At 41.8% G+C, this 15,123-nt stretch overlaps 1 protein-coding gene across 3 annotated transcripts in view; it reads left to right on the forward strand.

Annotated features, from left to right (window-relative positions):
• Window positions 1–14,262, forward strand: part of erbin (erbb2 interacting protein) — a 124,628-nt gene extending 110,366 nt beyond the window's left edge. For 2 of the 3 annotated variants that reach the window (XM_084047421.1, XM_084047422.1), the window contains exons 27-32: window positions 529–865; window positions 6,065–6,121; window positions 8,027–8,212; window positions 8,595–8,687; window positions 9,793–9,867; window positions 10,211–14,262. In XM_084047421.1, coding sequence (XP_083903547.1) covers window positions 529–865; window positions 6,065–6,121; window positions 8,027–8,212; window positions 8,595–8,687; window positions 9,793–9,867; window positions 10,211–10,318 — 856 coding nt within the window. In that variant the 3' untranslated portion in view covers window positions 10,319–14,262. The remainder of the gene's footprint in view (window positions 1–528; window positions 866–6,064; window positions 6,122–8,026; window positions 8,213–8,594; window positions 8,688–9,792; window positions 9,868–10,210) is intronic. The other variant, XM_084047423.1, reaches the window with a different exon arrangement.
• Window positions 14,263–15,123: the final 861 nt, after the last annotated feature.

Here is a 15,123-nt window from a genome sequence, read left to right on the forward strand (position 1 = left end):
TCTAGATCTTCAAAAAATTATATCTCCTTGGTCTTTGGGTCAAATTTGAAAAAACAAACAAACAAAAAAACGTTTTTTTACGTCAGTGGCAGTATTGGTTAATTACGTCAGTGAATGAGTTAATTAAAGAATTGTTATTTTGATCAAAGTTGGCCTGCTTGTGGTAACACATCAATACTGTATGGAATTTTGGACAAAATTGTAACAAAAAATCGTAACAAAATGTATACGTTTTGGGTCTGAGAGGCTTAATCTCATCAAATGGTGGTCCGTGGCTCAAATGGCGAATAAATAATAGACCTTGATATGAAAAGGGTTGAAAAACCCCTGGTCTACACGGACACGATTGGGCCCGTGTTCGGTGGGAGTTCATACCTGGCACCCTATAGTTTCAAATGTACAGAATGCTATTTAGAAAGCACGATGTCAACTGAAGCTAGAGTTCACGTTTACTCTGCGTATTCCCTATCTCACACTTTTCGCTCCGGATAAGAGCGTCCACTAAACGCCTTGCTAATTGTAACACAGGGACATCCACACGCTGGGCCGGGGCCCGTTGGCCATGAGCCAGGCCATGCAGAGGCCCCTGTCGGCCCGCACGTACAGCATGGACGTGCCGGGCGTCTCCAGGCCCCACAGCGCCCGGCCGCAGCCCCAGGACCTTCCGGAGAGGACCATGTCCGTCAGCGACTTCAACTACCAGCACGGCAGCCCCGGCAAGAGGCCCAACAACGCCCGGGTGAAGTCGGAGCACTCTCTCCTGGACGGGGGGCCCGGAGGGCTGGGGGGCATCGGCGGAGGGAGGGTACCGGCCGACTGGCGGGACCAGGTCATGAGGCACATCGAGGCCAAGAAAATTGAAAAGGTAAGGTGTCCACAATAACTCTTGAAACCTGTTTGTTTCTTTTTTTTTTTCTTCTTTTTTTTTATCCCACGATTTTGTAACCCAATTTACACCCAGTACCAAGTGATCCTGGGCGCTACACTCCCTCTGCCAGCCTAGGGAGAGCCTGGAGCCTCCTTCAATGCATGAGAGAGCTAGGAAGCCGCTTCTTATCACCCGTAAAAACTAAAACCTCTGTATAACCCATTTAGACCGGGAATTATAAGTCATTATAAGATTTCTTTGGCTATTCAAAAATAGCAGATCTACAAGCTCATAGCGCGGCACCGAGTACCGCGCTATGAGCTTGTATATCTGCTATTTTTGAAACATTTAGAAAATGTTTGCAAATCTTTGAATATCATTTTTTTTAAGCTAACATTTGTAACTCAAATCTTTGCTTCTGGGGGGTCCCTGGAACTAACCTGACTCCATCAGTTGGGGGCGGTATTGAGTTTCACATGTTCACAATCCACCCTCCATCTGGGATCGCTCGGAGAGTAAGGCTACTCCGCACCGCTGCGTGTGCGAACCAATCGGCGGGTGCTAGGGGCGGGGTCTTGGCGAGACCGGATGTTGACGTCCTCGAGAAGCGATTATTGCGTTGTAGTTCTTTCCCGATTCATCATGGTTGAATCGTATACAAAAAGAACTACTGCTGGCGCAGCTACCATACGCCCTGTTAGACACGTCAACGTGATTGGTCGATAGACGGTGATAGACAGACGGTCCCGTCCAATCCACCTGCCAAGTAGCTTGGAGAAAAAAAAGGGACCGCCCAGACGGAAGTAGCCTGTGAAACAAATGTGACGCAAGCTTCTTCCATTTGGCAGGGTTCAGGTTACCCTGGAACAACATATTTTACAAATGTTCGCTTTAAAAAAATATGTATTTAACCCTTTAAGACCTGAGGCGATTCTAAAAATGTTTTCTAAAACCTAACAATTTTTTGAAAAAAACCCTAAAAAATAGCAGATCTACAAGCTATAGCCAAAGAAATGACACAGATGCGTTCACGGATTGAATGGGTGAACCTGTTGACCACTAAAGGAAAAGCAAAAGTCTTTCAAAGCCGGACAACTATTCCACGATCTTCAAACGCTATACATCGAGTCTGTAACTACGCCTCCGGAAAGCTGCGAACGGACGCTGTCGTCTGTAAAAAATGTAACTCGTCCATACCCGTCATTTCCCCGGACTCTCCCTGTTCCAGGTGTTTCGCCCAGGTGGCCGTGGTTTTGACTCAGTTTCTGTGAGGTAAGGGTTTATATTAGGCATAGTGTTTATGAGGATAGCCATAGGCATAGTTTTTGTGAGGTTAAAGGGGAATTCCACTCATTTTCAACATTGAACTATGTCTTTAATACACCTTAGAGCTGTTGTGTGGAAATAAGAAAAAAGCCCCCCCCCCCTTTTTTTTTTCTAGAGCTCAATGTTGAAAATGAGTGGTATTCCTCTTTAAGGTTATGGGAAGGCATATAGCCACGCCCACCTGGGTGAAACGCCAAAGAAAGAGGGAGTCCCCTGTATGGACATGATATCCGAAGCGCTCCGCCGCTTGACCGTTACAAGCTCACATGAAAAAGTGGAGCAAATTAACTTTTTTTCTAAATGTTGCATGTTACGCCTCTTCTGTGTTATTAACATGTACAACAGAGTGCTAAAGCCTACTAACTCAACCATGTGCCTGATAACGTTATCCACTGCATGTGCCAGATTCTATTAACTTTGTTATTGCTGTATAAATGTATTATAGAGATGCACGATACTGACATTTTGGCCGCCGTTTGATTACCGATTATTTGCACGGTCAACTCGACATATTGCAATACGAAAAAACTGTGCATTCTTGTTACTTGATTTATTGGGCCTAACGATGCACTTATAAGTTCAAAGTCTTCAAATCACAACAGGCCTTTTCAGCTTCAAATTCAAGCATACATGTTATACAATTTAATATCGGCCAAAACCAATATATTATTTTGATATCAGTTTGATACCGCTATAGCATTTTTAAGGCCGATATTCCCGGTAACCGATATGACGACGGATGAATCGTGCATCCCTAATATTTTATGTGATCACTCATTGGTGGACTGCATGGCTGCCACTTACTGTATGTGTGTGTGTGTGTGTGTTTGTCGGTGTTGGCTGTTCTTTGTGTGTCTTCTCTGTTCAGAATGTGATGTCTCGCTCGTATAATTCCACTTATTCTTCGCTGAGCTGTTCTCGCTACGGAGGCAGCTCTAGGGACATGCATGCCAGCCACGGCTCTCTGGTCCTTAGTGCCAGAGATGGACCGCAGTCTGGAGCCCCGGGCTTCCCTGTGAGTACTGTCACCTGTAGCTAGCCTACCTACCTGTCACCTGTAGCTAGCCTACCTACCTGTCACCTGTAGCTAGCTAGCCACCTACCTGTCACCTGTAGCTAGCCACCTACCGGTCACCTGTAGCTAGCCACCTACCTGTCACCTGTACTGTAGCTAGCCACCTACCTTTCACCCTGTAGCTAGCCACCTACCTGTCACCTGTAGCTAGCCACCTACCTTTCACCCTGTAGCTAGCCACCTACCTGTCACCTGTAGCTAGCCACCTACCTTTCACCCTGTAGCTAGCCACCTACCTGTCACCTGTAGCTTAATCTCTCAAGAACAGATTCTGCTCTGCGTTTGAATCTGTCGGTAGCCGTGTTGACAACCCGTGCGCATTGGTTACAAGTTGGCGTGCTATCAGATCAGGAAGCAGGCCGCGCTTTGTAGTGGGCGGGATTTACCTGTGTGCCGTTCCTTCCCCACTAGAAACAAACCGAAACTCATTTAACAATAGCGTCCTCGAAGCCGACAAGACCACGGAAAATTAGTAACATTTTAAATTGCTCTTTCATCATAGAAACAAGTGGGCTTATAACCAAAACGATCCATGTTCTTTGGAAGAATTGGTGTTAGTGTACCGTGGAGAAATATTGTTTGTGGGAATGAAAACATAGTCGCACCACTGGAAGTGGAGCGATGAAGGCAGACCAAAAACCCCGGTTTCCTTGCGCACAGGTGCTCCATCGAGGTCCTCCCAGAGCTGGAGTGGTTTCTAAAAGACCTTTTATCCTTTCCTGTAGTTTGCGATACTGCAAGTGGAACTGTTTAAGGGGCAGCCTTAATCTTTATGCCTTTTTAAAATGTATATACTGAACTTCAATACAAAAGATAGAGGAAGATAAAACTGGAAGCTGACTTTCAAAGTCCAAGTATTATGTCTATCTTTTATTTACCATTTCCAGATTGGTTATTTTGTGTTTTGGTTTCAACTTCTTGAGATTTGAATTTTAAACCATACATTTTTGTCTGAGTTATCCTTTTTGGAGGCATTTTCATTCTATTCAGACAGATTTCTATCTGGCACAAATATTTTCATATTGCAACACACTTGCCAATGCCATTAACTGCCAGACATGTTTCTGGCTGCGTGCACCCACTGCCAGTGATTTTTCGATGTTCTTACCTTTTGAAGTAGTCAGTAATCAGTGATCACGGGATGTTTCCACGAAAGAAAGAAAAAAGTAATCCTTCTGATTCAGGCCAATTTCTTGGTGAAGAAAATAATCTTCTAGCTCCTTCTAAATCTGACACTTAACCCCTTCAACTGAAACCATCTCATGTTTTCGCAGTACACTAAATATCTTTGCGGAAAATAGCTGATCTACCAGCTCACAATGTGAAGTGTTGTCAGCTTGTAGATATGCTATTTTCGCCAGCCGTTCGCCCTTAGAATAGGGACACTAGGACTTAAGAAAGGTATTACATGTTAATTTAACTCTTAGATGCTTGGTACAAAATTAGCCCTTTTAAACGTGGTAGATAGTGTGATCCCCGGCTCATTTTACCTGTGCTGCCGTTTCCCTCCAATCAAACTGTAGTGTGCTTTTAAGTTAGATGCGGTTTGCATCATCACATTGTAGTTAAGGGTTGGGTAAGTGATTTTATTTGGTTAAAACAATTGTTAAATAGCTCTATATTCTGATAGTACTCATTGCTATAGAAAGTTTGTTCAGTAACAGGAGTCTCCCTGTCTCTTTGATAAACAGGAAAACTTTCATGTTGGGCTACCAATTTTACCCAATCAGGATAGAGAGCAGGATACAGCTTAATAATAGCAATGATTACTATCAGAACATAGAGCTTTAACCTCTTAACAAAAACCTTGTGTTCTAACCTAAAAATATCACTTACCCTACCTTCAAAGAGTGACCTTTTTGGGGGGGGAGGGGTTTGTTTTTGTTTACCTGTGATCATGGCTCCTCGAATCATTTTGCTCATTTTCATTCATATCTGCACTGCTGCATTCGATCACTTCAGAATGACTTCCTAACCTGTCACTTTGTGTGTGGAGGTGAAAAGTGTGTATGAGAGGTAAGTGGTAGGACGTAGAGCTAGAAATGTCCTCCTGAGAAGAAACGGGACGGTTCTGTAGATCTCTGGTTCCCAACGCGGGGGGTCCAAATGTACGCTCACCGCACCGTAACTCTTGAGAGTGTGCAAAATGGCACCAAATGGACCCGTAATCCATTCATACGCTCTCAGAGTTAAATACACAAATGAGGATTTTACAGAGTAGATAGGGGGCCAAAAGATATTTCTGTACACTCTCAGAGAAACTGAGAGCATAAAAGCATGCATTCGGACCCCCTTGGTGGTCCCTGGACCCGACGTTGAGAAACAGTGATGTAGATTAGCTGGTGAGAGACGTTAGAGAGTGTGGTGTGTAGAGGTAAAGTATAGAGGGTTTAACTGGTTGATAATTAAGCCGTGATTAGGATATCATTTGCTAATAACAAGTGTTAATTCATTAAGACCGGGAACGCATCTGTGTCATTTTTAGATTTCTTTGGCTATTACAAAATAGCAGATATATAAGCTCATAGCGTAACACCAAGTGCCGCGCTATGAGCTTGTAGATCTGCTATTTTTGGGGGAAATGGTGGAAAATTCTTGGAAAAAGTATAATAAAAAAAAAACCCAGAAGCAAAGATTTGAGTAATTTTGAATAGCCCAAAGAAATCCTAAATTGACACGGATGCTTTCCCGGAATCAAGTTTTTTCGGCGCTATTGCTTGTAGAAGCATTACGTTCAAATGAACAGGCAGGAAGGTGTGTTTAACCTGTGGTTACTGTGTTCTCTCTGTCTGCAGGATGACGTGTTTGGTTCCCAGGGACCCCCGGCCTACACCATGGACCCCCACAGAAAAGTAGGCACAAGCATCTGTTAACTTCATTAATCTACTGAAGCTGAATATGACCTGTTAAAAAAAAATAGCAAGCGCAAGGGTTCAGTGTTACGAGTACAAACATTTTTTCGTCCGGTTTCCCAGGCAATGTAGCAATAATAATACATTTATCGTCGATGGTGGGACGAAACCTTGTACTATATGTCCAAAAGTGTTTTTTCTTTTCAGGAAATGGAGAGAAAGAGAACCTGTGTTCCAATGTAGATAATATTTTTCATTATTAATATAACCCACAGTTTAACACATCCCCCGCCAACGGCTAATCTCAGAACGTCCATCGTAGTGCCAAGCTTTTTTTTACCTTTTTTGTTTTTTTGATTCGGCCATAGGCCCCGCTAAATCCGTTTAAAATCCGCGTTCATTTGGTTCGACACAAACACGGGACCCGACGGAACAAAACGCTGAAAACCGTGCCGCGATCCGACACTCCATTTTGGAGAACGAGAGCAAAACGCTACAATGGGGGATGCGGAGAGCAAAACAACAAGCCGAGATAATGGCGTCCAAAGTTGATCGCTAGACAGGAAACGGAGGCGGGACAAAAACCGGAAACAGTATTATTTCGTTTCCGGTCCGCCCCCTTCGAAACCGGAAGTGCAAAAAAAATCCGGAATCTGCACCTGCACGATTTAACATGGGAAAACACCCGCCCCGTAGGACTACGGGCTTGGCGGCAATAGTGTTAAGGGATAGTTCACGCTCAAAATGACTTTATTTCTATCGATTACTCACCCCATGGAGACTTGAATTCATGGATATTTTTTTTTGTTTTTGTCGCATTCCTAAGCCAATTATTTGATGACCGGCAGCGGTTCCGGTAGGAGACAAAAAGAGTCTCCTTTTGTGTCTCCTACCGGAACCGCTGCCTACCGGTCCGGTGGTCATCAAATTATTGGCTTAGGAATGCGACAAAAACATATCATTTTATCCCTTTAAGCACTTTCACTCAAAAGTTCTTCTAAAATCAACGCATTGTGAGCTTGTACATCGGCCACTCTTGTGCGACAAAGTATAGGACAAACATTTATGGGGAAAAACTCAAATCTGAAGCATGATGGTACGAGGTTTCTACAGTCAATATAAGCCAATTAAATAAAAGAATAGCAGTAGCATTAAGAAAGTGTGTGGGTTGGTTCTAGTGCCTAAGGTGGTACAGTTTTATGTCCGGTACAGAACACCCTTGGGTTATACTTTAAGCACATTGGCCGTCCACAGCACGTCTTCTCTGCACTCATTCATTAATCAATGTTAATTATTGAGGGAAGGCTTTAAAAGAGCTTAGTGTCCAGGCTGTATTCTCACTGGACCTCTGACCGCCTCACAGAGGGATTGGAGGATTGTGTTGTCAATGGTTCTAATTAGAAAACCTGTCCGCACTCTTATGTCCACTTCAAGGCAAGGCAATGCCAATTTATTCTGTAGCACATTTCTACAGCATGGCAAATTCACTGTGCTTTACATGCCATTAAGACAGACAAAGAAACACGTTATAAAAGAACATTTGAACAGTTAAACTAGTTATTCAAGAGGTAATAGAACATAGGAATACGTTAAAATAAAACAGGAAAATAATTAAATTGCAGTGTGACCGTAGACATAATATAGGTAGACCAAAACGTTGTGCTTGCTTTGATCATTTGTGCTGTAAGTGAAGATTTTTTTCACCCCCTCTTCTAATAGCACGAGATCAGAAATGTATTTTGACCTTAAACAGAATCAGAACCAACTTTAATTGTCGCAGCACAGGTTTACGGGTGTAAAGAAGTGGGTGGGAAAATTCTTTGTAATAAAAAGATAAAACCAACTTCCGGTCGGTTGAACATTGCGGCGAAGCGGTGTTCCATAAACTCGTCTCGTTCCACACAGGTGCCTTTAATGAACGGTCAGATGGCTCCCCCCGTGCGGCCTCAGATAAGCCAGGCGCCCATGGGTGCTCCCATGGCCCGCCACCCGTCCCGAGAGCAGCTCATCGACTACCTGATGCTCAAGGTGTCCCACCAGCAGGCCCAGGGGCCTCCGCGCATCCCACCGCACGACACCCTGCAGCAAGAGGTCTGTGGCCCCCCAAAAAAAAAAAACACACCATTTCTGGAACATTCTAATTCTAAGCGCCCCCTCGTGGACAAAACAGTGCACTGTCAAAGCAACATAGCATGAGGAACATGACATGCATGCCATGAACATTACAATACGCTGAATATTAACATGGAAATACTGTGTTGGAAATAAATTATCTCAAAAGGCAGGGGAAATATTGCAGTATAATTTGTAATCAAATTATAGGCCTCGGGATCCCCCAGGATCAAGTAGCTAACAAGGGCAGGAAACTGTTACCTCCGCGACCCGACTCCGGAGAGATTGTGTGTTTTCATGTTCTGTACTAATGTGTGTGTGTGTGTGTGTGTGTGTGTGTGTGTGTGTTGTTTTTTTGTAGATGCGTGTGAAGGTAGAGAAGAATCCAGAGCTGGGCTTCAGTATATCGGGAGGAGTGGGAGGAAGAGGAAACCCATTTCGTCCAGATGATAATGTATGTACCTATACACCAATATTATTACTGACTGTTTAACAACTTAGCCATACAGTTTCTCACTGCTCTGCTTAAAAATAAATCTAAATCTAATCCAAACAAAAACAACCTTTATACCTGAATTGTTGACATGCAATGTATATTGCGCATGTTGATATTGAAATGACGATACGTTTTTGATGTATTGAAGGAGGGCCAGTATATAGAAGGCAGTGCCAGTTTTCTGGTGTAGCATGTTTGACGTTGGAGTGGTTGGCTCACTGAAAGAAAACGACTGTCAAAAAGCTCGCCAAGTGGTTGCCTTTCCTGTTGGATGACAACCCGGTCACAGAACGCAACGCGCCACAACAGAAGGCTCCACCCCCTCCGCTCCCGCTGAATGGAAATTAACGGGTTTTTCAGAAGCGGAGTGTCACAACGGCAGCGTTTAGTGCTTGGATCCATGAGGACGCACTGCACTCCTTGTGTAGACGCGTTTTGAAGTAGTGGAAAGCTCCACATATTTCACGGGAGCCAATAATTTGACGACCAGCGGATTATCCTATAGACCAGCCACCCCGTCATCAAATTATTGGCTCAGGGATGCGACAAAAAACAAAACGAATGTCCATGAATTCAAGGCTTCATGGGGTGTGTAATTGATAGAAATGACGTAACGTTTTGGGAGAACTACTCCTTTAACCCATTTAGACGTGATGCCGATTCTAAAATAGGCCTTCTAAATCCTACCTTTGTTTTCTGAAGAACTTAAAAAAATAAAAGATAAATGTTGCTATATATATTCTCTGTTGGGTGGAAACCTCATTATGTTCAAAATTGTCCAAAATAAAAAATAAAAATATTAGCAGATCTACAAGCTCGAAACGCGTCGCGTTTCGTTGTAGATCTGCTACTTTTGTGTGACGCTGTGCAAAAAGTTAGAACATGTTTCTGCCCGACAACAGCGATGTATAGCAACAACTAAAATGACACAGAGGCGTTCCCAGCTTTGAAAGGTATAACAACGTATAGGTGTAACGGGTCTAAATGGGTGAATTAGTTAAATAATCCACGTATACAATATTGTCTAGAACTGTCTCTACAGTATATTCCTATCTGGTTCCAGGGTATATTTGTGACGAGGGTCCAACCAGAAGGACCTGCATCCAAGATCCTTCAGCCTGGTGACAAGATTATCCAGGTACTGTAAACCAGTGGTTCTCAAACCTTTTCATGTCGCGGACCCCCATCTCAAAATATTTTGTTCCAGGGACCCCCGCCCAGAAGCAAAGATTTGAGTTACAAATGTTCGCTTTAAAAAATATTCAAAGATTTGCACAAGTTTCACGATTTAAAAAAAATAGTAGATCTACAAGCTATATCTGCTATTTATTTTTTAATAGCCAAAACTATAAAATATGGTTAAAGTGGTTAAAATGATTGTGACACTATATTAACTAATGTTGCTGGGGACACACGTTAAAAAATGTTATTCAACAATAACCCTAAAACATCAAATGAATCATAAACGTGTCTCTTCGCAGGTGAACGGATACAGCTTTGTGAATATCGATCACGGGAACGCCGTGGCCCTCTTGAAGACGTTTCCCTGCACTGTGGATATGATCATCGTACGGGAAATGGTCGCTTAAAAAAAAAGCAAAAAACTCTGAAAGACTTTTTATTTCCACTGACAAAGACACTGACCTCCGCAGAGAAAAGAAAAGAAAAGAAGAGAGATCCGAGGAGGACAAACGCAAGAAATATAACGTTCACAACTTGTATTTTTATACATAAAAAGAAGAAGAGATTGGTCTAATAGATGAGATGTTTGGCTTGGGAACTCTGTCTTTTTGGGTGAAGGAGATCTTCTGAAACCTTTTTTGATCAAAATGGGAGAAAACACTGGTTAAAAAAAAACTTTTTTTAATTTCAACGACACCCCACCGTAACTCTTGAGAGTGTATGGTTCCATTTGTACACTCTCAAGAGTTACAGACCCCCAACTTTGAGAGCCCACTGGGATATAACCACTGAATGCAGTGATACATACATGAGGAGAATCATGGTTCAAAAAAAAAAAAAGAGACCAGCACTGTGGGGGGATCATGGATTATTTTTTACATAAAGGAAGAGGAGGCGGAAAAAAAAACCCTGAAGATTATGACCTGCTCCTGCATAAAAGAATTACTGTGCCCTGTACAGACGACGATGATTTTAATTTTCTTTTTTTTTTATCTCAATCAAACACAACAACAACAAGAAAAAGAACTCATTTTAACCCTTCATCATTTTTTTATTTTTTTTCTTGATTTTTATTTCCGTTAAGATGGGACATGAACTGTAGCGTATCCACCTTGGGGGGGGGGGCTTTCTTTCTATCATCCGATTTGCCTTTACCTTTTTTTTTTAATCTGACATTTTAACTTCTTTTTTTTTAATTTAAGGAGAAAATGAAACCACTCATCACATCGGTTGTCGTGCGGTGCGTGTTTGGGGGGGGGGGGGGTGGCAGTGTTACGTGCTTTTATTTTTCTTTGTGAAGACGAATGTAGAACCTGGCGACGCTTTTTTTTTTTTTTTGGAATGAATTATCGTTTTCCTGGCAAGAAAGAAGAGTCCAAAATAAGGAGAATAGTTGAGAATGGCCATTCATCATCCACACCTCTGCCTCTATAATACAGTACCATGAACTACTAACTGCATACACACAAACTATGTCCCCCTGATTAAAGTTGAACCGCAAATGTTTGCCATGTCACTTAAAAGGGGTATTTCACGGCAAAACACTTCTGGGGTCATTTTAACGTCTACTCTGGCTTTTGTGAGCACCCTAGACAGTTTTTTAAGTTGCTTGATTCAATATTTAGATATTTGATATTCCTTTGATGAGCCCTCCGGATGATCCTCCTATATGAACCCAGTTTCAAGCTCCTTTTTAACCATGATAGATTGATTGAAAATACACATCCTTGCTTCTGGTGAGTGATATTGTCCCTCTAATGCTTATGTGTACTGTCATTTTTCTATTACTTTTTTTATTTCTTCCTTTTTTCTTTTTGAAAAAGGAAGGAAAACTAAGAAAAAATTTAAATGTTAGTCCCCTCATGCATTAGGGAGGACAGTATAGCAGGGACGTGCGAGTCTAACATGGAGTTTGAAGTTGAATGAGCTTATTTGGTGAAAATCAAAACTAAATCTAATCTATATCTAATCCAAATATTGACTCAAGCAACTTGGAAAAACTGTCTGAGGTGCACACAAAAAAAGGCCAGTGAAAATGAACGCAGAAGTGTTTCAAAACGAAATAACCCTTTAAAAACCATGTCAGATCACTAGACCACTGCCTGTACTATGACCAGTGTCCATGAAAAAAAAAACACACCTCATCGTACGACATCATGCGTCACAACTTCCTGGGAGCTGAATCTAATGCCGTTCACATTTTTAATTCGGAACAATGTAGGGGCACAGAGTTGATGTCTGTTTAGTTCAGTGGTTCTCAAACGGTGGGTCGAGGCACACTGGTGGGCCGTGACAAGTCCAAGTGGGACAACCACACATCATTATTGACATAACATACAACTATAGTTTCAATTTACTATATCAGTAATCTGTACGCACTCATTTCCCAATAGAGGCAAATTCTATACCCTAATTATTATTTTTTTTAAACCCCTTTCAACCCAGCCTCCCTATTTTGGGCATGAAATTATAGGATGAAACAATCTTCAAGCTCACAACACATGGCGTTGTGAGATCAAGGTGCTGCCTTGAGATTTTGACTTGCCCCTCTGTGTGCTTTGGACACTAAATGTTGGGAAACCACTGGTTAGTTGACCTTTTAATCTGCCTTTCCACTAGTAGGCTGATGCTGCTTTTACACTGCCAGCTACAAAACGTCACCACCTTAAAATAATGGCCTACCGTATGCAATTTATTTCGGGAACAGCATGATTTTTTTCAATCATTTTACCAGAGATGAAGAGCTGATTCCTCAAAAGATTACGTAGGCCACTATTTTAAGAAGGTGACGAAAAGATACAACGCTACAAAGCGACCCAGCAATACCTGTCAAGCATGCGTCCAACGAGCGAGAAAAAAATAAAGGAAAATATAATGGCTAAATAATTAGTTTCCCCACATTACAAGCTGGAAATGTGTGAAGAGAGACTGTGAGTGGAAATGGTGGAAACACACATATTTGTTATTTTTTAGCGTTGTAGCTGCAGTTGAAGCCAGCTCAACTTGGATTGTAGCTTTGTATCTTCATGTCGCTGGCTTCCGTTGGAAATTAATATCCTGTTAGCTTTGTATCTGCCTGTGTGAACGCAGCATAACGGTTTGACCAGGAAACCAGGTGGCGGTTATGCTAGTTAACCAAAGCATGTTGGGTAAACACGGAACAGACAGACGGTGCAGGAGACGATGTAAGACGTGCGATGGAATCTTCACAACAGATGGAATGGAGCCTGGACCTCTTTCCTCTTCTGTTTCTAATAAGGGCTTCATCTTTCAGGCGGCCATTAATGACTAGACAGGGCTGGGCAATTATATATCCATATTATGTCCATATCATGATATGTGATGCTAGATTATTGTCTAGGATTTTTTTTTTAATATCATGAGATGGCAAATGTGTTGGTTTTTACTGGGTTTTAATCACTTAAGCCTTATGTTATGCTTTCAAAGATTTTCAAAAATAGCAAAATATCTGTTCTACAAGCTCACATGTCGCCATGCAACACGATGTGAGCTCGTAGATATATTTTTGCACATTTTTTGGAAAATGTATTTTATCATCGCGATATTAATATCGTGGCATTTGGTCAAAAAAAGATTGTGCAGTAATTTTGTCCATCATCGCCCAGCCCTATTTAGAGAGCGCTCTTCTTTTTTCATCTGTCAAAGGTTTCAAAACAACAGTAGGGACACTTTTAAATTTTGAAGTGGGTGATGACCACAGCTTTGCCTTTCTGTAAATAAATCACTCGTGGAATTTGTTTTAGCACACGTTTTAACTTTGGTCGCGACGGAGCAGCGTCTCGTGTTTGACTTAATTCATTTGCTTAACGGGTGGATGGAGCGCGCGAGTGGAGACAAACCAGTTGTCAAGTGCCATAGACCTCGAACTGTTTAGCCTGGGTTGGACTTAGTTGCGCGCGGATGTCGTGCACCAAAGATAACCGATCTTCTGCGACGCGTGAGCTTGTAGATCGGTTATTTTCCGTGCACGACACCCGCGCGCAAGTAAGTCTAAATCAGGCTTTTGATTAGGGGAGGACAGTTTAACCCCGAGACCCAAGCAATATTCACTGAAGCGCAACACATGCTCCTTACGACGTCCAAACTTTTCTTCGGAAAGGGAGGTGATACAACAACAAATTGAAGTCATTCCAAGCTTTGGAAAAGGCGGTCTCAAAGCTTTCCCTCGGGAACCTGTGAACATCCAGATGTCCTGACTCTCCCAACTAATAGTTTGGGAAAGTCTTTCCGAACCGGAAGATTTTTCCGACGTCCGAAAGGAGTATGTATTGGTCTTTATTCACACACCAGTACATTTGCAACATAAATGGCTTCAGAGCAATAGTAAAAAGTCTTTATTTTCATTCAGAAAAAAAAACACATCAAAATAGCATTTTTTAAAAACGAACTTTTAGTAATTCCTGATGGGTTTTACAGGTTTTTTATACTATTAAACAAAACAATCTTTTTCTAACGAAACGGCATAGGAAATATATACAGTATATATAGTGCTGTTTTTGTCCATGAGATTTGCATTGTGTAACAGTCAATGTTGTTGGAACATGTAATGTTCATCTGTGCAAATTGATCAACGTAACGCCATCGGTAAAAAAAGAACTAATCCCGTCAAAAAACGCATACAGCAAAAATGTTTTCATTTGTAACGTTTGTTTATGAATTGTGTGTTTGAGATTTAAAAGAAAATGCATTTTGAAGGTAAAATGCTACGGTCTGTCCAACTTGCTGTGATGTAATTAATATGTATCTGTTGTTTGCATGAGATCACCCTATAAACAGTCCGTTCATTCACTGCTAAATAATGATTATAAGACGTGTTTCCTAAAGTGATGGAAATGATTAATTGATCGAGTAACGACCCAACCAATTCCAGTACGATTGTCAACCACTGATTTGTATGTTTAAAAACAAAATCCACAATGCAGTAAAAGATATTCACAATTTTGAAGTTATGCGGAAGACAACTTGAAATATCTGTGCTGTGTATAAGTGGGTTTGATGCATACACTATTAGATTTGATACTCATGGCGCTATTCAACCAAAAGGATTTTGTGGCTGTCAACGTTCATAACTTGTACGTCCAAAACAGTTACTTTTCAGGACAGGGACAAGCCTTTGTTTATACTTTTCACTGGTTCAATATGAAACCCACAGACACACTTAACCATTTTAGTCTCTATTTTGGGCACGTCA

This window comes from Gymnoscopelus microlampas (assembly GCF_963454915.1).
Source record: "Gymnoscopelus microlampas genome assembly, chromosome: 21".
Classification (NCBI taxonomy): domain Eukaryota; kingdom Metazoa; phylum Chordata; class Actinopteri; order Myctophiformes; family Myctophidae; genus Gymnoscopelus; species Gymnoscopelus microlampas.